This window comes from Octodon degus, unplaced genomic scaffold (genome assembly GCF_000260255.1).
Source record: "Octodon degus isolate 3935 unplaced genomic scaffold, OctDeg1.0 scaffold00080, whole genome shotgun sequence".
In the NCBI taxonomy this organism is placed as follows: domain Eukaryota; kingdom Metazoa; phylum Chordata; class Mammalia; order Rodentia; family Octodontidae; genus Octodon; species Octodon degus.
Window position 1 is genome coordinate 1,276,303 of NW_004524656.1, and position 24,676 is coordinate 1,300,978.

General features: G+C 46.2%; 1 protein-coding gene across 1 annotated transcript; it reads left to right on the forward strand.

The window, feature by feature from the left end:
• The first annotated feature begins 1,672 nt into the window (after positions 1–1,672).
• Positions 1,673–23,081, forward strand: Scn3b (sodium voltage-gated channel beta subunit 3). Its single transcript, XM_004636389.2, has 7 exons — positions 1,673–1,724; positions 2,926–3,005; positions 8,642–8,805; positions 10,927–11,152; positions 15,830–15,968; positions 22,587–22,666; positions 23,010–23,081. The coding sequence occupies exons 2-6, from the start codon at positions 2,951–2,953 to the stop codon at positions 22,648–22,650; spliced, it is 648 nt and encodes a 215-aa protein (XP_004636446.1). The 5' UTR covers positions 1,673–1,724; positions 2,926–2,950; the 3' UTR covers positions 22,651–22,666; positions 23,010–23,081.
• The last annotated feature ends 1,595 nt before the right edge of the window (positions 23,082–24,676 follow it).

Here is a 24,676-nt window from a genome sequence, read left to right on the forward strand (position 1 = left end):
TATGATTGAACAATTGTACTAAAGTTTAATTAGTGGTTCATTGTCAAGGTAGAGTGAGATTTTAGGAGCATGACAAAGGAATCTCTGTCTTCATTTTTCCTATTCATGTTTCAAAAACTCAGTGTGGATCCAATGATTGCCCAGTCCAGAGACAGAAGAAAGCTGAAGAGGAGAAATACATTGGGTGAGTGGGTCACAACTCCATTAAAAAAAATATTAACAGAATGATACCATACTTGGTTGAAACCAATAAATTTTAATATCAGTACATGGAAAGGGTGATAATTAAATTTCCAAAATCCACTGTTCATTTACAAATCATTCTGCAACACGGTGAAGGAAAAGTACCGTGGGATTTTAACTGAACACAAACTCATGACTAAGAAGTAACTCGAGTGTGCTTAAACTGACACATCCTCAAGCGAGTACAGCCACGATTCCACTGGATTTTTGCTGATTAGCTCACATGAAGAAAACTGGCCACTTTGAGAAGTACATTGGTAAACGGAAAATCCTCGTAAGAAAGTGACCAGGGTGCTTTAAGATTGAACACTAGGGCCAGGAAAGATAGTTCAGTGACACAAAAGCCTGCCTGGCAAGCACAAGGGCCAGAGTTCGATCCTTGATACGAAAGAAAGAAAGAAAGAAAGAAAGAAAGAAAGAAAGAAAGAAAGAAAGAAAGAAAGACCGTGATTCAACAAAAAGAATTTAAAGGCCTGCCAGATAGCTCAGCAGACTAAAGCACCTGCTTAGGCCAAGCACAAGGGCCAGAGTTCGATCCTTGATACGAAAGAAAGAAAGAAAGAAAGAAAGAAAGAAAGAAAGAAAGAAAGAAAGAAAGAAAGAAAGAGGCTATTAAAAATAGTGAATACTGGAAGTAACTGAGGAAGCTTAGCACCAGATTTAAAAACAAAAAAAAAAAAAAAGTCGTTGTGGTTAGCATGGAAGAAGCACAGGTCTTAGGAAACAAGACCTATATATTAGGAGCACTTAAGAGAAGAAAGATGTAGAATTGAAGCTTTCTTAAACATAAAAGAGATGAACTTGTGAAAAAGTAAGTTCCCACAAAGATAAAGGTCAAGCATGCTAATCAGAACCATTCTTGGGATCAGAGGTTTGGAACGGAGGCCAAGTCTACCTCAGCTTTCCATGCAAGCACAACGTAGTATGCTGTCAGAGTTGATCCCCAAACAACACAGTTTATGGCCTGTGGCTCGGTGCCCAGGAAGACATGACTGGTGACATTCTGCTGCTCTGTGTGTGATGGCTGGAGAGGGTTTCCTGAGCACTTAGGCTCAGCTGTTACTCCGTGTTCCCTTTTGGAATATCCGTGTTAAGCTTCTCTTTTGGCAAGAGAGCAGGAGGGGATAAAAAGAGGGCGGCGGGATGAGGTTTTTGTGCCAATCTTTCCTAATCTCTCATTTCACTTCCAGGCATTCCCTATCTCTTATGTCAACGTGAGTTTATAGCCTGGTGTAGAGGTTTAGGTTTCCCTTGCAGAAATTGGGAGGGGACACTCAAGCAGCTGTAGAGCTGGGGCGTAGCTTGTAGCCGGAAAACGCCAGCGACAACCTAACTGCTTTACTTAAAACAAGAAAAGTTAGCGCGATAAGAGGGCTGCACAGAATCTGGAAAGGGAAGGAGTCCTCTTTGACCCCACCCCAGGCTTCTCCCGCGCTGACATTTGGATCACCTCCCTCGGGATGTGGTGAGCACGCGAACAGGTGTGTTTCATTATTCCGCACTGGACGGTCTCGCTGGGGATCAATTAGTCAAGGCCAGACAGTGTGTACAGGCGGTATTAGAGGGGATGGGCTCGGGCTTGTGTTAAGAAGCCGGGAGCCATGTACATTGAGGATGACATCATTGCCTCAACGAGATTTGGCCCTCCCCTTCCCGGAGCTGGAGGCAAGCACGTCTGTGCGGGGGCAGGAGAGGGGTCGCCGCCTGCAGGGTGGGAGTCGCAGGGCGATGGTGTCCGAATAATCTGCGGAGGCTGAGTGCGCGCGAGAGGAAGTCCACAAGAGGGAGCCGGGCTCGAAGTGACTGCGCCGCGCCCGGCTCCGCCTCGCTCGGCGGCGTGCTCGGCCCTGGGAGGGGCACGTCGGTTTGGGGGTGGGGAGTGAGCGCCCAAGGGGGAGGGTCCGTGGTGGCCTTGGGGCGGACAGTCGCCTGCGCACACGGCCAGGCGCTGAGAGGGGCAGCGGGTCGCTGGCGGAGCCCCAGGTTTGGCGCCCCGCAGAACCCAGGGCCGAGTCCGGGGAAGGGGCGGCCCCTCTCCTTGCACCCTCCTGTCTGAGGTCGCCAACCCGACAGGATTTGCGTCTCCTTCCTGGACCCTCCGATCCCTCTGGGGAGCCGAGGCTGTGAGCACGACAGACGTGCACCGGATTCTGTAGACCAGACGGGCTGACGGGCAGCTTCGCCAGCACGGACACGCCCAGCGGGAGACGCCGGGCGGGGCGGAAGAAGCGGGCGCTCCGGCTCTCGGGGATCCGAGCCGAGCGCAGCTGTTGTAGGGGAGGCAGAGGTGAATCAACATGGACCCCTTCGGCGGCGTAGCCTCCTAGGGCCAGGGCCAGGGTGAGAAACCCGGCCGAGCCCAGCTCGCCGCGGCGCCAGCTGGAATTTGAAGTTCCTGGGTGGGCGGGGAAGCTGCTGTCCGTGGTGCTGATCCATATTCCAGCAGCGGGCTCGCGGGAGAGAGCGAAGCCGGGGATCCGCTCCCGCGAACTGGGCAGGTCTGCGCGGTGGCTCCGAGCCGAAAACCCTTCCCGGCTCAAAGAGCGCGTAGAGCTTCCCCAGGCCAGCCTCCTGGCGCTTTTTCCTGTCCGAAAGTCGCCCTCTTGGGGCAGTTTGTCCCAAAGGGTTTCCTCGAAAGAATCCGAGAACGCAGTCCTTGACTGAGGGAATCTCTCTGTTTAGCCCCGGAAGCCACCCGCCCCAAAAGATGCCGGCCTTCCACAGTTTGTTTCCCCTGGTTTCTCTCGTGCTGATCTACTGGGGTAAGTACCAGCACCCCGCCATGCGAGCCGCAGATGATAGTAATCAGGCTAATAATAATAACATTCATTGATGTCGTTGGTGACCAGAAAAAAAAAAAAAAGGAGCTCTGGTTGGCTTCCTTCTGTGCATGTCTGCCAGGCATGGAGATTCCTGTGGGTTTCATGGGAGCTGGAATTTTGACATTGGAAAGGTATCTCCCCATATCCCCACCTTTTCTTGTGTTTTTTTCCACCCCTCTTCCTATCCTGATCATTCTTATTTTTCCCTTGTCCCTTTGCCAACAGAGAATATAGACACGTTCATGACAGAAAAGAAATTTTGCTTGCAGTTGTATATCATTTTTCACTGAGGAGCCAGTTCTTCTAGAAAAGCTAACTGGGTCTTCAAATGCATTTTCCTTTGTTAAAAAAGAGAGCTCAAATCTAGGTGCATGAATTTCAAGAGTGAAAATACTTTGTTGATCTATTTGCTTCATTTTAATAATGAGTGGAAAGAAAACAGGCTTTAGCCATATGTGATATGTGTTAAGTGAACAGGTAACTGGAAAATGCATGGACATGTGGAGCCAAACTATTTTGGTGTTTGGGAATGTGGGTTGTTTGCCCTCAGAGATGTTTATCAGCAGTGACAGGCTAAGATGACCTTCCCCCTCCAGATAAGGGTCTCCTGCATTTGCAACACAAGGCTAGGTAGAGCAGTGCCAGGGATGAGCATGGAGTGGATGCCTAGAGGTGTGCCAATGGACTAACGAGTCCACAGGATAACGTCTGAATGTGTGTCAATGTATATCTTAGTGTCTGCGTGTGTGTACTAGCATGTGCCTGAGTAGTTAATATGGGCATTGGAATGGATTGGTTAGGGTGCCCGTGTGTGTGTGTGTGTGTGGGTGTGTGTGTGGGTGTGTGTGTGTGTGTGTGTGTGTGTAGTGCCATGCCATTCTGGGCATTTCTGCCCTGCTGACTCTGACTAGAGCTTCAGATTGAATATAGGTGCTCTTTGGCTGACAGATTGCTGTAGATGATCTTGGCTACCTTCTTTCACAGTAAAATCAATGAACAAGATCATTGGCTTGTACCCAAGTAGGTACGTGAGATTCTGCTCCTGTGGTTGGCATGAAACTCAATCTGCCCATGCAGTGGCAGACATGCTGATGAGAACTGCCTCTTTCTTTGCCTTAGTCTCACTTTGTCAAGCTTTAGAGATGAATGTAGCTCCAGAAGTATCTGAAATTTGCATGGGACTAGAGGCAGAGTGAAGCTTTCTGTTGAGCAAAATTCCTGCTGAGACAGACTGTGAAAGGTGAGGAGGGAGGGTAGTACTAGTCCCAAGGGCAGGTTCGCCACCATCTATCCCCCATAGCGTACACCAGACTTGGAGACACAGCAGACATAATAGGTTGCCTGTGAGCTCATTTGTCTTAAAGACTAAAGCTTAGATTTGCCCCAGGGAAATGTTAGGTTTGTGAAGCTTAGATGAGCTTAGTTTGGAAAGATTAGAGAGGGTATAAGTAAAGCTGAAGTTGGAAAGAATGATTGCAAAGAAGTTGGAGAGAAAAACTCTAAGTCTGTGGGGTCCCTGCCTGAATTCCAGTGCAGAGAGAGATGCATACTATTGTCCAAGAATTTTTGAGTAAAATTAACAAAGCCTGTAATCCCAGCACTTGGGAGGCTGAGGCAGGAGGATCATTGCAAGTTCCAGATGAGCCTGGGCTTCAAAGTGAGCTCAAGGCCAGCCTGAGCTGCATATTGAGACTCTGTCTCAAAAAGAAAAAAACCCGGGATGGAGCCTTAGCTCTACCTCCATCTCACTACATCACAACCTCATAATATCCGGTTCCTGCTATGTAGAGCTTGAAAATTGGCACAGATATCTAATGTCCTTCTCAGCTTCACAACTGAGTGATAGGGCAATTTTTACAGAATTTTACTAGAATGAGCAAAGTGTCCATCCCCACCCTGCCACCCAAACCCTTTGAAACAACTGTAAACATTACATCATCCAGCTTACCTGCACATTGTCTAACCAATCTGAAAAGCTCCAGAAGGGAAAGATAAGAGGTTCAGGATGCCTGGTTGTTAAATGTAAGAGAAAGAGCCTAACATACAAATGCAAGTTCATTTTATTTGCATGTAATTCTAATATTGGAAAGCACTTAACTCAGACTTACATCCCCTTTCCAAGATGACTTTTCACATGATGCTCAATAGAAGGAATCTTCTCCATTTACTTTCTGCCTTATTGAAAGCAATTTCCTTATTTCCTTTTTAAAGGATATACAATAAGGATAATTTAAAAGGTTACATTTTCTGATGCTTCACCATTTACAAAGCAATTTTCAATCCATTAGTTCTCTTGGCCCCCATATCAATCATAAGGGGTAGCAGGGGGAAAAAAATGTTATTTCCAGCTTAGTCTGAGTTCAATCCCTGGTATATAAAAAAAAATCCAGCTTAGAAATGAGAAAAATGAACTCAGAAAATGGAAAGGGGTTGCTGGACACCTCTTGTCTTCTGCTACTTCTAGTTCATTTTATGGGCTCATGTTCTGCCAAGAGCAATTGCTGTCTTGCCATTGTCCCCTGAGCTCCCTCTCCTCCTCCCTGACACTGTCCCCTTTCTTAGGCCCTCACCATTTCTCAGCTCTGAGTGCCTTCTCTGCTTTCCCTCTCCAGGCCCATTCTCCCATGTCCCATCAGTAAGGATCCTTTCCTGTCTTCCACAAGCAGCACTCCCTGCGTCTCATTCCTTCAAGGCCCTGCTAGGTAGCTCGCTGATCTGATAGAACAAGTCATTTGGGGATCATAACATCTAAAACTACCTTCATTTATAACCCCCCTTTTGGAAATACTTGCATGCTAAAATTAAAACCTTTATAATATCAATGCAAAGAAAGCATTTTAGAGCAAGCTTAGTGGAGGCAATCTGATAATGGCCAAGGAAAAGAAAGATTTGGAGGTGGTAGAGGAATTAGTTCGCTATAGTTAAATAGACTCATCATTAACACATTGTATCCTTATCTATCAGTGTCTGCATTATTACTGTGGAAATTCAGGAGGAGTCTAAAAGTCAAAGGATTGGGCCAACATTATTCTACAAGCTCATCCTTTATAGTCATCATGTGGGTCGACCTCCTACCATATGTGCAGTCTTTTCTTGGCTACACAGAGGACTTCATAGAAAGAAAGGCAGTGGTGTGCTGGAGACTCAGGGGCAGAGAAACGACTCCACCTTTGGATGGAAAAGGCAGGAAGTCACATTGCAAGGGGCAAGCAAATGGGGTGGGAGAACTTCAAGGCCATTTTGCAATGTACTGTGCAAGACTGCAGGAGCGGTGCCTTGAAACTGGGCTTTGGCCACCAGAAAGGAAGCAGTGGGGCTTGCTCTGTGGTGATACTTTGGATTATTATCACTGAAAAGAGAAAGGCTGCTCCACATGTACCATCCTCACTGTTGGGACTCTGCCTGCCTGCCTTCAGCTTCCTTCCAGTCATCCCACAAGTGATTCCCTTTCAAGCCCTAGTGGTTCTGCCATGACCTCCCCCCAGTGAAACCATCTCCCAAATTGACTGTCATCCCAGGCCATGCACTCCACAATTCTAGAGGCTGAGTGCAGGGCCTGTGCTTGTCCTTGAAGCACTCTACCACTCAGCTACATCTCTGGGCCTTTTTTATTTTCCCAGTACCAGGAATTGAACTTTCTTTTTATGTTGCATTTGTATTTCGGTACTGGGGCTTTTATGCTGAGCTACATCACCAGCCTTTTTAATTTTTATTTCTTATTGAGATAGGTTCATTAAATCTCTAATTTGACCAGACTGGAACTTGCAATTCTCCTGCCTCAGCCTCCCCAAGTGCTGGATTCACAGGCATGAACACCATACCTGGCTTCTCTGTACTTTTGAACTTGGGTAAGATCAAATTTCTCATCTACTTACTGCCCTTCATATATTTGAAGGCAGATTTCTGTCCAAGCTCAGCTCTCCACAGCCTTCCGCTTGTTCCTTACCACACCATCTGCAAGCCCCTTGTCATGTTGCCATCTTTGGCGGGTGGTGGAGGAATTAGTTGCTGTAGTTAAATAGAATTGTTGAACAACTTCCTTTTGTAAAATGTGACATCCTGCTGGTTACCACAGGCCAGATTTGTTCTGAACACTGCGTATCTCCTCTTCCTCCTCCTCCTCCTCCTCCTCCTCCTCCTCCCTTCTGCACACTGTACATCTGTTAATGCGGCCCACATTTGCACTTATTTTGTTGGCAACTGTGTGCTACTTTTAATTTGTTCTGAATTCACAATCTGATATATTTGAAATCTTTAAGTGGACTTAGGGATTCTCAGGGCAGGAACTATGAGTCCAGATGTGCATCTCTCACAGGCCCGGTGAGCCATGATCTGACCTTTCCAGATGTTTAGCTGTGTCTCTTCTTACTCTGAATCAAGTCTTAGCCTGGGCGGGGGAGATAGCTCAGTGGAATAAGTGCTTGCCTTGCAAGTGCAGGATCCTGAGTTTGATCCCTGATAGCACAAAAAAAAAAAAAAAAAAAATTTTTGGCCTAGGCATCAGATCACCATGCTTCTTGCTGCTGCCTCTACCAAGTTTCAGACTCACCCATATTTCCATGAATCCCAGATGTGTGACTGCGTCTCTCCACAGCTTACGAGAACTACGAAGGACACACAGAGGCCTGCCTGGCATGGATCCTGTCTGCCTTTGTAGCTCATATATCAACAGCATTCTGTTTCTTTCTCCTAGACCCAACCAGGAGTAACAAATATCTCCCTTCTCTTTGGGGTTACAGATATCACTAGTCTAGTGCCCTCTGAGGTCTAGTCTAATCCTAGTTACATAAATGTCAAGGTTATGAGTGCCCTAGGTTGTGGTTAGTGTTCTCTCCATTTTCGTATCTCCAGTGTAGTACCTCACCTGTTATAGAGTGGATTTCAGTGAATGCTTGTTGGATGATAGTGATGGTGATGGGCAGATGCGTGCCCTGCCTCCCACCTAGACTAAAGCTAAAAGAGCCAGGCTCAAGTCTGTCTTGTGCTGCAACTTCACTGCTTCCAGGTGTTGCGCACGACCTTGCCAGCAAGGAAGACGCAACACACAGCTCTTCCTTCAGCGGTTTATTCAGGCCCCTTACAGCAAGCTTCTTCTTTCCCAATCCCCCAGCCCTTAGCTAATATATACTCCCAAGCCCAATCACAGTGCGCCACGTGGGGTTCGCCCATGGGTCCAGCATATGCGGAAGCAAATCATGACTGCAGCCCTGGCCATCTAAGGAGTTGTTAGCCCTGGACACTCAACTGCAGCCCTGGCCATATAAGGAGTTGTTGTGCACAGAGAGCGCTCACCCACAGGGGGTGGAAGGCGGAAACCAGCGCCATCTTGTAGGCGCGGTCCTTTGCAGCTCTCCACATCCAGGCAACCCTTATCCATCCGCATCTCCTCCATCTCGCTGTGTGCCTGTTCCTAGCAAGTGTGCTCGCGGGGCGCAGATGACGGTATAGACACATGGACGCATCTCTTTTCAGATTGTCTCATGGTTCTTCCTTCTCTGTTTTCTCTCCCTCTTTCCCTCTGGTTGCCCCTCTTCCCACTGCCTACTGTCCGACCCCTCACCTCTACCCTTCTCCAGTAAGCGTCTGCTTTCCTGTGTGTGTGGAAGTGCCCTCGGAGACAGAGGCCGTCCAGGGCAACTCCATGAAGCTTCGCTGCATCTCCTGTATGAAGAGGGAGGAGGTGGAGGCCACCACCGTGGTGGAGTGGTTCTACAGGCCTGAGGGCGGTAAAGACTTCCTTGTATGTCACACTACTGGCTCTGGCATTTCTTTAGTCTGTGCTGCTGGGTGCCTGGCTTCTGATGGTCCATGGGGTGTCAGGCCAGTACACACTGGCTTTCTCTTGCAGGCACTGACAGCTACCTAGTAGATAACTAATAGCCCTAGATTAGCCCTGCTTCTGTGCAGGGCAGGGTATATGGTCAGCTACAGGCAGCCCCCGTTACAAGTAGGGGAAGAAAGACCAAGAAGTGGCTATACATAGAGCCCCCTGAAGACTAGTACCCTGCTGGAAATATTGCTTTCACTTCGGCTTCCACACCATCCTGTGAGATGGATTAAAGTAGTGGACAAATTGAAAGGACATACAAAATAGCACAGGTTAGCTCTTTCATCTTGCAGTCCCAACAAAATAAGAATGACAGGGATGACCAAGATAAGTATTCAACTCATACATCTACTACAGCCACATCTGTGGGTGAACGATTGTGTGGGTTATATAATGGACACTTTCGGTGTCTTGTCCCCCAAGTGCCATACTGCCATCCTTCCTGCTAGGAATCCCCAGGCCTCTTCAGGGTCTGGAAACTAGAGATTCTCTCCTGGCAGAGTAAGGAGCCTCCCAGACGTGGCAGGTGGGTCATAGTCAGTGTCAGTCCTGGTTGGTTTGTCCCAGTGCCAATGTGGTTGCTACGTATATAGAGAACCACTTTGGAGATGATCCCCATTGAGGCTGACTCTGGGGTGAAGAGCCTGGGGTTGAACCTTTGCTCCACTACTTGTCTCAGTGTACTTGGGCCCATCGTCCCAACCCTTGGTACTCCAGTTTGCTTATTTTAAAATGTGGGTATAAACTACAAGGTTGTCACCAAGACCCACGAGACCTTATTTTTATTGTAGTTAAAATAGTTCTTGGAATATAACCAACACTGTGGTAAGTGTTTGCAAGAAGAAACAGAAACAACGAGGTCCAAAGAGGTTGACTTAGTAATAGTTTAGATTTGAGCCAGGTGGTCTGCCAGCTCATCTGGTGCCCTGTTTACAGCTCTACCTTGCCTTCTTGGGGCCATCTTTCTCCTCCACAAAGGCTTTTCATGGAGATAACTGTGAGTATACTGGAATATCTCTTGCTCTTCTTCCTAGATGCCTAAAACTGAACTCATTTCTAACTCTTAAGTTATACGTAGCATTTTAATTTAGGTCGGTTCCGATCAGGTGCCAAGGTGAGGAAAGGCAGAGACTTCCTGGAGCCTGGTGGGGGCTTCACAGTGGCACATCAGTGAAGCTAAAGGAGAATTCTGCCAGGCTTGCAGGAAGCTGGTGTCTTGGCCAGATGGGCAGGGGCCTGTGGGCCTCAGGCAAGGTCACACACCCGCTTCCTGTACTTGTTCTGGGTCTGTCCACGCTGAGGAGAGGATGCAGCTGAGGGACGGATGTTTGCATTTAACTTCTAGGAATTTGCATTTGAACTGAAGTGGTCCCACGTGCTTGGTAGAATAAAGAGCACAACTGTAGAGGGAAAAGAAAGCGTGTCATGTCAGAGGGTGGCAGTATCTGAGAAAAGAAATTTCAGAGATTTCAGTTCTAATTCAACCCAAAGCAAATGCCCTGCCATGGGCCTCTCAGAGGAAGGCGTTCAGATCACCATTCAGCACCCAGGACTCCCTTCCCATGGCTTGGCCTGGGCAACCCCATAGACCCTGGGTGGGCATCAGCTCAGAGGGTCAGGATGTACAGCCATGGCGGTCAGGAGTTTTCATTGCCAAGGAAGCTGTCTCTCTTGGTTTGTACACCCTGTTCTCTCCCTGGCAGGCTTTCCTCTGAGACTCCCCATCTGGCTCCTTACCACTCTTTCTTTCCCTCATTTCCCCCTCTTGGCCTCCTGTATGCTTTCCTTTGTTTCCACTCTTTCCTCCTGTCAAGTTGCGCCCATTTACCCCTTGCTGCCTCTTCCCTTTCTGTGTCTTCACATCTTGAAGCCTGTTGGCCACTGTCCAGTTTTCTGCCTGGGCTGTCTTTCCTGACCTCCTCTGCACCTCTTCTTCCCACCCACGTATTGTGGGTTCCCCCCTCACCGCTTCCCTGTCCATTTCCTCCTTTCTCTCCTCTCCTGGTTCTACTTGCTCCATTTCTCTACCTGCAGATCTTCGAATACCGCAATGGTCATCAGGAGGTGGAGAGTCCCTTCCAGGGACGCCTGCAGTGGAACGGGAGCAAGGACCTGCAGGACGTGTCCATCACTGTGCTCAATGTCACTCTGAATGACTCCGGCCTCTACACCTGCAATGTGTCCCGGGAGTTCGAGTTTGAGGCGCATCGGCCCTTTGTGAAGACCACGAGGCTGATCCCTCTCCGAGTCACTGAGGAGGGTGAGGCTTAGGCATAGAGTCTCTGTGGTATCCTGCTTTTCAGGGGTGTGTGGGGGAGGATGTCTGAGACCCTTGGAGAGTAAAAAAAAAAAAAACAAAAACATGCATTTGAATCTGTCTCCCTCAAACAGCCAATTTCCTGAAAATCACTTGACTAACTTGCATTTTGGGGCTGTTCTTTTTTCCTTGGCCTATATCAAACCCCTCACTCATGCAGCTCAGAGAAATCTTATGTTGTTATTTAGAAATCGTATCACCTTCTGTCTGTAAGCAACCTATACCTTCATGCCAGTAGTTCTGAAGATTCAGAAAGCCCCAAAGGGTTTCTGGAACACAAATTTTCTGACTCCATAGAATTTACATTGTCTAGTAAAGTCACCGGCGGATGCTGATACCATCAGGAACCCCACTTTGAGAACTCTGAATCAACATCTAATAAACTGCTTGTCCTTTGTCTTTCTCCACAATAATCATAAGCCCCTTCTCCAGCTGTGGCATCTCTACATAAATCCCTTCTCAGTTGAGAGAAGAAGCCAGGCTTTTCACATCGTTGATTTAAAGTCTTCACAGTCCTTCAGTGGGCTCTTTGGTAGTGCGTGGCATCCTCTCAGCAACTTAACTCAGTGTTCCGCTTGCAGCCGGAGTCCAGAACCTTGAAGGGGAGGGAACTTGTGAGGCTCTGGGACTCACACAGTGCTTTTGTGCCACCTCCAATGGACTCTGAGCTCTGCTGCTCGCCACCCCCCCACCCCCACCCCACCCCCAGACGACACTGCATATGGGAGTGTGACATGCGCATCTCCCTTTGTATTTTCTCACCCAGGCTGAAAGAGGGATGCCACTTGGCTCAGCCTTTCTTGATGTTGTTTCCCGAGAGGTCTTAACATTTTCATGGGCCTGAGACGCAGGATGGTGAGCAGCCGCCCAACAGTGGGGCATGAAAAAAAGTGGTCAAGTTAAAGAGAGGGCTCTTCCTAGAATAAGCATCTAGGAATCCTCACCTCTAGACTACATGGCAGTTTCATATCATGCCACTATGATAAGATAATGAAGTATACATGGTCAGGTATTGAAAGCAGGTGACAGTAGGTCATTGTAAAGGTACAGAATACTTGGGTCACCTGAATCAAGCCTGATGAATCACTCCCCTTCTCTGACCCTGTTTCCTCTTGTGTGAAAAGCAAGAGTTGGGTGGGAAAGCTGTCTATGGGATGCATCTGCTCAGATGTTCTATTTTCCTCTTCTGTTTGTACCCTTTCATCACCCCCACCCCCAAGGAAACCTGGTGCCCTCTCCTGTTCACAATCAGGAACTGTTGACTAGTGCCTGCCAGACCTTGGGAAGGTGATTGGCTTCACTTCCTGCTCGCTCAGGCTTTGGTCCCCAGAGACAGCTGAGCTAGTCTACCTGCTGAGCCCCAGAGCAGGCTTCTGGAAGGAAAAGAAAGATAAGCCAATGTGTCATTAGAGTCACAGAGCCTTGCAGGTGGTGGAGCTGTAAAGAAGTGCAGATATTTCATCTAGGGAAAAGTTCTCTAGGCATAGGCACCTCCAAGCCACCCTTGCAGGTGTGAGTTGGTAGGCCTGGGGTCTGGGCTGGCATGCGTATGTGGAGGTGAACCCACCCATTGCTTGGAGAGTGCAGTTGTGGTGCCCCTCATTTTGCAGCTGAGAAACAGCTCGGAAGCAGTGAGGGGTTTGCTTGGGGCCATGGAGCAAGACCCCTTTGCTTGTTGGGTTGACCCTACTCCTATGCATCTTTCCTTCTACCACCATACCCTCACCCCTGCCCCTTTTTCTTTTTGCCTCTGGGACTGTCTCACATATTCGTTGGAGCTGCGCATAAATTTTCCGTGACGCCTGCCACCCGTTCCTGTGGCCCTGGCTCTCTTTGTGGTTGTTGGCTTGGGTTCTCACCGCCTGACTTTAAGGAACCTGGGGCCTCTTCACTAGAGGCAACTGAAGCCTGAGGGCGGCTTCCCATGTGATTGCTGCTGGGCTATTGCAGCTAAGTGAAGATGGCATGCTGGGAGCCAAACATATCATAAATAATGTATCGGGCAGCTCAAGCCTGTAAGAAGACATCTGAGGGCTGTGGCACTGTTAGACACCTCATGTTGCGTCTGTGACCTCCACCTCCATTTAGGAAAACTGGGAGATCCTAGAGGCCTTGAACTGCTCCTCGGAGCTGAAAGGCATGACCACAGGTCATTGCTGTACTTTTATCAGACAAGCGCACGAGGGTAACCTGGGCCATGTGGGTAACTGAAGACTGTGAATTTAATTCGCAGGCAGCAGGGAGGAGGAGTGGCCACAACTTCCCTCCCCCTAGGAAGAATTATATCAGGATATTTGCTATGTATTATTTTTATTAAATGTCATGTTTCTTGATCATGAAACAAAAACGTTCAACATTTATATTCACTCATTCAACAAATATTGAATAATTACAATCTTCCAAGATGAGACAATAGGATGGGAATCCAGAAATAAGTATGGGCTCACTAAGCACACAGTCAGGAGAAAAAAGAAATCCGCCACCATTCAACCTGAGACTTCTTACAGTGAGTGGAGGGAAGCAGGCGTAAGAAAGGACATCATAACTCTGTCTGAGAAGCTGAGGGAGATTTCATGACAAGGAACTCAGTGGAGTTTAGGAGACCCCCTGGGAAGCTGGAAAGCAAGAGAAGTTTCCAGAACAGAGGTAGTGGCAGGTAGGAGATATAATGTAAGACGAAGGAAGGAGAAGCAGCAACATGCACAGATCCTAATATGTTGCAGTATGAAGGAGTTGTGGCCAAGCACGTGAGGCCCAGGCGAGAGCACTGTGGGAGTCCGTGCATGCCGTGGCAGTAGAGTCTGGGCTTTGTCGTGGGGCAACGTGGAACACTGAAGGCTTTTCAGCAGAGAAGAGGTAGGATCCCATCTGTGTTTCAGAGGTAGAATTCTGATCTGATGAGTATGAAGAGTAGTTTAAAAATTTGGCGAGTGTTGTTTAAAAATCTACTGTGAAAGACACATTGTCATTAATCCCCCTCAGAATACTCCATTTTGCTTCAGGTATACTTATCCTGTCATTCTTGACATTTTTATTTATTTATTTATTTGGTACAGGGTCTCGCTACACAGCTTGTATTGGTAGTGATCCTCCTGTCTCAGCCTCCCCAGTGCTGGGATTATAGGCATGAGCCATCACACCAGGTTTTGGTAGCTGGCACAGCATGCAGTACTGGAGGATCGAGTGTAGGTCCTTGCACTTGCCAGGCAGGTGCTTAGACCGCCAAGCTATCCTCCAGCCCTTCTGGACACTTTCTCAAGCAGTTCTGGAATCCTTTTTTTGTGAGCATCTTTTTGATATGGTTGCACCGATGTCCTGACCTGATTCAAAGTGTTTGCCGTTCCTGGTCTTTGGGGAAGAGCTAGAAATGTTGACAGATCTGGTGACTAAGATGGGGAGGGCGCACTGGAACATTTTATGAGCCTGTCCTGCCCTGGACTGAGGGTTTATCACACCTCATAAGACCCTGCAGAAAGAGGACTTTCAGAACTGCTTCAGAGAGTGGCCAGAACAGTGGGATATGTATGTTCCATGTGATGACTGGGGTAGTAGAGACAGTGGGTTTGAGGGTGATTAATGGCCACATGTCTTCTACTGTCATTTGTTTAAAAAAGCATACTATATTTTTCAATCACCTGCTATACACTGACTGAATCTACAGTGCTCATTCCTGCTTAGGTTTGGGATGACCTGGAGGGCCTTATTTTTTATCCATGTTTGGGGAGAACATGCTGCTGTCATTAGATGGGATGACTGGGTGTCCATGCATGGAATAGCCAGTGCTCTTTCTCTAGGGGCACCACCTCTAACTCAAGAGGTCTTAGATGGTTAGCACAAGGTGTGTTCCTTGTTCTCCTTAGACTAGTACATCTCAAAAGATAATCTTCTCAAAAGTATTATTTGTGATGCTGGGGGTGGAGCCTTGGGCCTCATGCATGCCAGGATAGTGCTCTAGCTCTGGGCTTTATCACTGTCCCACATAGGACATTCCTAAATGCACTATGTAATGTGACATTCACAACAACCCCGACGGTATGAGTTACAATAGATACTGAGACTCCAACAAGGGCAGGGACTGCTTATATATGAGTGAGTAAGTAACACAGTTGGGCTCTGTCTCTTATTTCTCTGCTCCCAGAATTCTACTATTTCTTCTACCCATCACTCTCCTCTGCTCTATCTCTAACAGCCAGTGAGGATCAGTGAGGAAGCTGACAGTCAGGAGAGACAGAGGGGACAGTACATTGTTTCTTTGATATCTTATTGAGTTCCTGTAGACTCAGTGCTTATTTAAGATATAAATACTATATCTTTAAGGGTCTCCAAGGTGTTCAGGGTCCCACTACTAATCAGATTCATAGTGATCCGCCTGTTTACAGCCTCCCAAGAGCTGGGATTATAGGCGTGCGCCACCACAGCCAGTCTCAATTGCCATCTCAGCACACCCCAGGGGCAGAGCCGGCATGGCAGGCCCAGGGATCGAACCCCTGGCCCCTCTGCCTGCTTGCAGGTGCTTTAATCCACTGAGCTATTTGGCCAGCCCTTTTTTTATGACACCCCCCCCCATAACAGCTTTGGCTTGTGGGAAATACATCCTGAACCTTATTCTCCTTCTTGCAGCCGGAGAAGACTTCACCTCTGTGGTCTCAGAAATCATGATGTACATTCTCCTAGTCTTCCTCACCTTGTGGCTGCTCATTGAGATGATATACTGCTACCGAAAGGTCTCCAAGGCTGAAGAGGCAGCCCAGGAAAATGCGTAAGTCCAAAGATAAGAATTATAGCTACCAGCCAGTCATGGTGGCATATGCCTGTAATCCCAGCACTTGGGAGGTTCAGGCAGGAGGATCATGAGTTTGGGACCAGCCTGGACTACATAGTGAATTCAACACCAGTCTGAATTACATAACAATACCTTGCCTAAAAAAAAAAAAAAAAATTATAGCTGCCATCTTCTAAATGCTTGTTGTCCCAGGTGAGTTATTAAGAGATCAACATAAGTCCTCCACCTTCCCCCTTTTAACAACCGAAGAGGGCCCCATTGTCCTACCTATCTTATAGATGAAATACTAAGTCTAGAAGAGTTTGCCTAGGGCCACTGTGGGAGGCAAATCAAGGTTTAAAGTCAGGTCTGCCAACTCTGGGCCATCTGGCGCCACAACACCATAAAGTTAGCATTACTATAGCCATTTTGTAAATGTTGAAGTAGGCTCTCAGAGCTTCTGTGGCTTGCTGAGGCCAGATGCACAGTGAGTAGAGAAACTGGGCTTGAAACCCGGCCTCCGTAATCCTGATGCCCCTGCTCTTTCTGCCATTCTCAGCTCTTTGCTCTACACCATGAGGTTGACTGGGCACTGCCCTTTACTCACTGGCAAACACTAAGCAGTATGTTTTCCTTCCCCTAGAACATGGCAGCAATTGAATACCCAGAGTAGAGACTCTTAATATCCAGATGTTCTTTCATGATTTTCACCAAGACTCTACATGCTCAACGGTGAGCAAATGCAAGCAATGAGCTGAGAAGGGCCTGAGAGACCATGCTGGCCTGTTGTTTGAGAGGAAAGAGAAAAGAAAAAGAAATCAAAGAGAACAACCTCATGCATTTCTGCCAACATTCCTAAGGCAATAATTTAAAAAGCCTATGCTAGTGCCATGTGGAAATGCTTGATAAAATAAAGCAAGCTTCCTTTTGCATGATGTCTAAAATCTCAGTGAGTTAAAAATGATCATTTACAAGGACTGGCCAGATAGCTCAGCAGACTGAAGTGCCTGCTTAGGCAGAGTGCAGCGGCTGGGGTTCAATCCCCAGTCTGCCATGCCAACCCCACCCCCAGGGCACACTGAGAGGGCAATTGAGACTGGGTGTGGTGGCGCGCGCCTGTAATCCCAGCACTTGGGAGGCTGCAAGCAGGAGAATCACTATGAGGCCAGTCTACATAGTGAGAACCTGTACACCCTGTAGATCCTGTACTAAAAAAAAACATTTTAAAAATGATCATTTACCACATGTAAGGATAGATAGAATTGTCACACTAACGTAGACTGTCATTCCTGGTGACGTGGTTGTATTTTAAGTGCTTCAACCAGAAGTGCTCATGCATGGAAAGGAAGTGTTGGTGTGGGCAAAAAGTATACAGGCTTGTACAGGGAGTGCCTATGACTAGGCTCCCATAAGAAACAGGGCTCAAACTGAGGCCTCAACAGAGCTAGTCTGCAGAGCGCTGTCACTCACACAAGGCGTAGCCCAGACACCGCCAGCTCTACAGCACAAGGAAAAGCCAAAGAAATTTATCCACGCTGGCCTGGCTCCAAGCAGAAAAATGAAAGATTCGTGACACGTCCTAACCTCAAGCCTCCTCTTCCAGTGTCTGGGATTTAACTTGATGATACTTATACAGTGAAGGAAATGCTCAGCTAGGAAATTCAGTTAAAAATTAGGCCCTCGACGATGATAAGCAGAGCGTCTTACAAAAATAAGTGACAAACCATCTGAAGGGGCGCGCTCTCTTCCAAAGCCTGGCAGCGTGCCTCACATTAATTACTGCTGGATCTGCTGTCACAGTCTAGACTAAAACTGTAAGCCACCACAGAAAAACCCAGCATGAGCAAGAAAAGTGACAAGTACAGGATCAAGTCCCAGGGAGTTCAAACAGACAAAGGACCTGATGAAGTATCGAAGAGACACTTGTTCAGAAATAATTAGAGGGGCTGGGGAGATCGCATGGCAGTCTAAGCTGCTGTCTGGCAAGCATAAGGACTCGAGTTCAATCCCTGGTACTGCATGTCACGCTACTGAAACCAGGCATGGTGGTGCACCCCTGTAATCCCAGTTCTGGGGAGGCTGGGGCAGGAGGATCACTATGAGTCTGAGTTGTAGCAAGACCCTGTATCCAAAATAAATAAGTAAAATTAAAAACAATTAAAGCAATAGAAAGTAACCCATAGCATAAGAATAGAGTAAGTGCTAAGAAAAAAGAACAGGCAGATCTAACTAGAAATAACAATTTCTGGAAATAAAAAATATATTCAAGGGCTGGCTGGATAGCTCAGTGGATTAAAGCTCCTGCTTAGGCAGATGCAGGGGGAGGGGATTCAATCCCCAGTCCGCTGTGCTGGTCCCACCCCAGCGGCGCGCTCAGACTGCAATTGAGACCGGGCATGATGGCGCGCACCTATAACCCCAGCACTTGGGAGGCTGAAAAACAGGAGGGATCACTACAAGTCCAATCTACATAGTGAGACTCTGTAGACCTTGTACTAAATATATATATATTCAATAAAATAGCTCAATGGCTCAGTTCAGCAAAAGATTCAATAGTTCTGGGCAGAGTGTAAATGTGAGGAAATTACACAGGCTGAAGCAAGAGATATAAAGATGAAATATAACAAAGAAACATGAAGGGAAAAACACGGAATGGCCGGTTAGAACAGGGAACTAGGGAGAGCTAATACTATACTCACAGAGTGACCGGGAAAGGGAAGATTCAAGAATTCATGAAGCAAATGAATATGGTTCCCTATTATGACTTCCCTCATTTGCTTTTTACTTACTGAGGACAAGAAACCAATACCTTCAGTCCCCAGTTTATGAACAAGTTCTGTGTGAGGAGAATAATCATAAGTCCAAATGAGTGAGTCTTCTACACCTTTGACACAAATATACAAAGTAAAGCATAGGGCTGGCCAAATAGCTCAGAAGATTAAAGCGCCCGCAAGCAGGCGCAGGGGCCGGGGGTTCAATCCCCAGGCTTGCCGTGCTGGCCCTGCCCCCAGGGCACACTGAGACAGTGATTGAGACTGGGCGTGGTGGCTCGTGCTTGTAATCCCAGCACTTGGGAGGCTGTAAACAAGAGTCCAACCTAGTAGTGAGACTCTGAACACTGTAGAGCTTTCCCTAGAATGCAGGGGGAAAAAAAAAAAGAAAAGAAAAAAGAAAAGAAAGCATAAAAAAACAAACACAGAGACAAAAACACTGCAAATGAACTATTTTTGCTGTTCCAGTTATCTTAGAATGGTGGCACAGTACGACAAGGACATCTAGGGATTACAAAAAGTGAGCTGACAAGAAGAGAGTTATTAACCAGAGGAAGGGGAGGTAGCAGGCGGTGGAGCATTTCTGCCATCTTTTGGCCTCAGTCCAATCTCTCAGTAATTTTCACTTCTGTTTCCATGGTTATTGCTTTGGCTTCCTAGCGGTCCCCTCTGCATCACACTCAGCCACCCTGAGCTCTGACTGAGCACTGTACCGCTATACGTTATGCACGGTGCAGTAAGCACACAGCAGCACACCTATGACGGTGTCCAGCAGACCTGTGAGCTGCTTCCACAATCTGCCTGCACCTAGGAACATTCCTAATGCAAGGTCTGTTCACATCTCTGAAAGTTTGCAATGCAAACGTTTGTAACTCGAGGGCTTATTGTATACAGTCAGTAGAAACTAGTTCAAGTTTTGAACTTCAACTTATTTTTCCTTCCAAACTATAATATGCAGTATTCTCTCTCCCCATGCTGGGCAGGCACAGTACAGTCAGCCCTGAAATCACTCCACAGTATGCTGTGTTGGTGAGCATAGTGATGTTTCGTAGGGAGGGCTTACTAAATGCATTCTGCATTTACAATATTTTCAGTAAAGATATAAACCTACCATAAGTCAAGGAGCATTTGCATGTCCTGAGTAGGACAAATAAACCTGTATCTAAACATCAGCCTCCAGGGCTGGGTAGACAGCTCGGTGGTCCAAGTACCTGTCTGGCAAGCACAAGGACCCAGGTTCAATCCCCTGTACCACATGCTGTTCTGGCCCCCAAAACCAGGCATGGTGGCACATACCTGTAATCCCAATGCTGGGGAGGCTGAAACAAGAGGATCTCTATGAGTCTGAGCTGTGTAGGGAGACCCTATACCAAATACATACATACATACATACATACATACATACATACATACATAAAATACCAGCTACCTTCAGACTTATAAATGGCAGCTACTAAGATAGCCTACAATTGGAAGAAAGGTCTATAATACTAGAAACGTATCAAGGATGCCATCTCTCCCTGGTTCTATGCAGTACTGTATTGGAGATCCTAGACAGTATGGCAAATAAGTACAAAGCAAAAGAAAGATAATATTTGAAGAGGAAAAAACTGAGTTATCACCAGTTATATCTATAATGTAATAATTTGAACAGAATAACAAAGACTATATGTAAACTACTAGAACTATTAAGAATATTCCATCAGATTGCTGATCAAATCAAAATTCAGTCACGTGCCGCCTGTATTTTGGTCAATGGCACACCACATATACCACGGAGGTCTCCTAACATCATAACACTGCGTAATGCCAGAACCATTGCCATCTTTTAATCTGTGAAATTGCATGCCTAGTGGTACACTTCTCAAAACATGTCCCTGTTAAGGAGCAACATGAGACTGTATAAAATGCATACAGGCCAACAATACATTTAGAAACATTTAAATATTTAAAAATATTAATACAATAAATATTTTCTAGGACCTTAAAATAAATCGGACAAAAATGTGCAAGGCCTTCAAGGAGAGAATTATAAAACTTTATAGAGTGCAGGGACCGGGGTTCAATTCCTGGTACCCCATGCTGCGCTGGCCCTGCCCCTTGGTGCACTAAGCCAGCCCACAAGTCCAGGCATGGTAAGGTATGACTGTAATCCCAGTGGGACCCTGTACCAAATTAAAAAAAAAAAAAAAAAAAACACTTTACAGAAAAGCATAAGAAAAAGCAAATAGGTAATGACTAATGTCTCATTATTCTAAACAATCTCCCTCAATTTAATCTTCAAGTTCAATGAAATTTCAATCAAAATCCCCATTTTTTAGACATTTGATAATATGATTACTTTTTTCATTCTTTCATTCTTCCTCCACCCCCCCCCCCCCCCCACTGGGGATTAAACCCAAGGCCCTCAGACAGTTTTTGTTTTATTTCTAATTTTGACACAGGGAATCTCACCATGTTGCCCAGGCTGCGCATGAGTTTTCAATCTTCTGGCCTCCGCCAACCAGAGTGCTGGAATCCCAGGCATGTGCCACCACACATCATCATGCCCAGTCTGATAAACTGATCTTAAAGATTAGAAGGCCAAAGGATCAAAGATCATTGATAAGTCAAAGGACAGCCAAGTAGTAAATATTTTAAGTTTTCTGGTTTGCGGGTTAGCTCAGTTGTTTAAGCGCCTGCTTAGGCAAACCCAGTCAGGCTCAGGGGATCTCAGTTCCATCCCCAGCTCCACATGCCTTACCAGACCCACCCTTAAGGCAGCCTGAGCCAGCCAAAAAAAAAAAAAAAAAAAGTTAGGTTTTGCAAAGCTCCCTATGGTCCCTATCCACATTGTTCTTTTGCTTGTGTGAAACACTTTAAAGACGTAACAGTCATTCTTGGCCTACAGGCCATACTTTGCCGTCCCCCACCTACAGCAGTGAGTTAGGAAAATGGCCAGTAGAGTTTGCACTATCAGAGATGAAGACCTTAAGATGGAGCCCACCAACACAGGTTCGTGTGTGGAAGGAAGCCAATAGGTGAAAGGGGCAATATTACTGTCATTAAAGAAAGAACTGACTGTCCATTAAGCACTGGAGAGAAAATTTCTTACCCAAATAAGGAAACAAAATGAGATTCCTCATCTCTCACACAAAACAAAAATAAATTATGAGTTAATTTAAGGACAAAAATGGAAAACTTTAAAAAATGCTATTAAAGGAATATCAGAGAGAATGTCATTATCTGGGACTAGAGAGAATTTCTCAAATAAAATATGAAAGGTACAATTCAAGGAGGAAAAAATTTTCATTACATTTTCATTACATTACATACAAAACTCAATTGTTCATTGTAAGGCAGCATGTAAAAGTTTATAAACAATAAAGAAATTTGCAAGATATAAAACGATCAAGGAAAAATCAATGACAAAATGACAAATACCACAGGAAAAAAAACCAGAAAAACATATAGTCATATTACAGTGAAAGAAACCAATAGTCTATAAATACATGAAAAGATTTTCCACATCAAAATCAGAAAATTAAAATTAAACAATTACAAAATATAATTTCAATATTTGACTCTTGTTTTAATCTGGCCGTCATAGGTAATATCAAAGAAGGTGAAGGTAAATGAGAAAACTCAGGAGCTGCTGGCGGGAGTGGTCTGCACAAGTAAAGGAGGAGCATATGACTCCAGCCTTCCGAAAGGGCAGCCTTACATTTGTCTTGGGATCTGCAGAAGGAAATGCAGAACCAACCGTTCAGTAGACATCCTTGTCGCTGCGCTCTGCTCCTTTTTTCTTTGTGTTCCTTCTGCTGGGTACTGAAGCTCTGGCTGTCCCCTCCTGTGTCACATGCAGATCTGACTACCTTGCCATCCCATCAGAGAACAAGGAGAACTCAGTGGTACCCGTGGAGGAATGAAGCGCTGTGACTTGAGGTGACGTATAAGGCCTTGGGAGGGGAAGAGGGATGCGGACGGGAGGCTGCAAGAGAGACTCTGTCATCCACAACTGAAGTGAATTTGAATTCGGTCTCTGAGCTCAGTTTCTACTCTGCTTAGTGTACCCACCCTCGGAATGAGCACTTTAAATTGACACCCAAGTTACAAAGCTCTGCATTTTGTCAAGCTTTTCAGAAGGTGAATAGCTTTGGCTTGAATGCAGCGGCAACCTGAAATCACCACCCATGGTGACAAGGGCATAGTGCTCTCGTTTCCTTTGATAAGTGTCTTCGGCCTGGACTGGGCTGGATTTCTCAGTGAGTTGCTTTATCATTGGTAGGTGGCCTGAACACGGAGGGACTGGATATCTCAAGGTCAGTGATGTCAACAGCCTCAGGAGGGTGCCTGTGGCCCTCTCCCTTCCCGCATCCATCTTTCTGCTCATTGATCACTTATCCACCTGCCCCTGAGCTTGCCCTGCTGATTTCCTAACACTATCAGAACTCCAACACACCATAAAACTTTGCTAGAACTAAGGAGCCAACATTTCTATGCAGATTCACCCTCACCCTGGCCTGCCTTTCAAGCAAGCAGCTCCTATGCCTACTGGGTTTCTCCCCTATCCTCCAAATAACTTTGCACATGTGCTGCAAGTATCAGCTGTCTCTACCACTAGCTCACTGGAACTGGCTCATTCTCCACTGTTGCAAGAGAAGGTCTTACTAGTAGGAACAAGCAATTAGTTGGATCCAACCAAAAGCATGTTGTGTAATTGAACTCTGTGAAGTCAGGATTTTGAAGTTCATGGCCCACTTGGCTAGAGCACCAGAGAGACTTATGCTTCTCTAGATTCTTCAGTGACAAAGATCCTTAAGCATGAACTATAGTGCTCTCTGGAGCCTAGTACTCAGGGCGCAATCCCCATACGTTGCTAAGACCTGCACTGCACACAGTCCTGAGAAGCCAAAGGTGACAGACTTGGGAAGGACCAAGGACAATTTACATGGCTCATAAAGGCCATAGGACAAACTCCTTATCTTATTGGGATGACATTCTCTGTGCTCTTCCTAGACAGCATATCACCTGTGGATTGGGACTGGAACTCCTAAGTTCTTCCTCTCAAAATATCTGTGGGTCAGTATTATTCCTCATTTTACAGGAGGCATCTGAGACTCACATAGGGCTCCACTGGGTAATAAACTTAAGAGAACAAAGCGGGGCAGTGATGAGCTTTGGGCACTGCCCCTGGGATAGAGGGTTTTGTTTCTGAAAAGACTTGGACACTGAGCTTCGCTGTAGCCACACCTCCCGCAGAAGCACACGTTTGAGATGGATGATCCACCTGGGGTTCCAATGACCATTCCCAGAAGCTACAAACTCTTGGAGAAATCAGAGAGGAGGACATGAAGTGGATGTGGAGAATTTCCTCTAAAAGTTGGTGACCTGAAATATCTTACAGAATGAGATTACATCTGAGAATGCCATTCCAACTAAGAGAAATGCCGATTAAGCTGGGCAGGAGGGCACACGCTTACAATGTGAGAGGCAGAGGTAAGAGGATCATAAGTTTGAATCCAGCCTGGGCAATTTAGCAACTCTGAGACAACCTATCTCAACATTAAAAAAATAAAAAATAAAAAGGCTAAGGATGTTGCTCAGTGTGAAAGCCCCAGATTTAATTCTCAGTAAAAGAGAAAGACAGACATATGGAATTTTTTTTTTTTTTTTTAGTCTAAAATAGATGGCTAGCAGAGTGAAGGGAGAAAGAGTGGCTTCCAAATACCTCACCTATGAGTCTGTAATGTTCAGTTTGTTTTTTTTTTTTTCTCCTAGATTTAGAGAGCAAACAATGAAATAAAATTTAGTCAACTTTTTTAAAAATTTTAACCAATAACAATATCCTTTAGCACCTAATGATAAGTAAAGGTAGGCAAGAAGATGAAAAGTGACTAGGATTGAATAAAAGAAATACTCCTCAGATCTGGGGGAAAATGTGTATGGAAAACC

Bases quoted from the DNA above. Each gene is read 5' to 3' on its own strand.
- Scn3b (XM_004636389.2), top strand. From the start codon at position 2,951: ATGCCGGCCTTCCACAGTTTGTTTCCCCTGGTTTCTCTCGTGCTGATC. The intron at 11,153-15,829 runs GTGAGGCTTAGG...TCCTTCTTGCAG, and splicing joins TCTCCGAGTCACTGAGGAGG to CCGGAGAAGACTTCACCTCT. The intron at 15,969-22,586 runs GTAAGTCCAAAG...TGTCACATGCAG, and splicing joins GAGGCAGCCCAGGAAAATGC to ATCTGACTACCTTGCCATCC.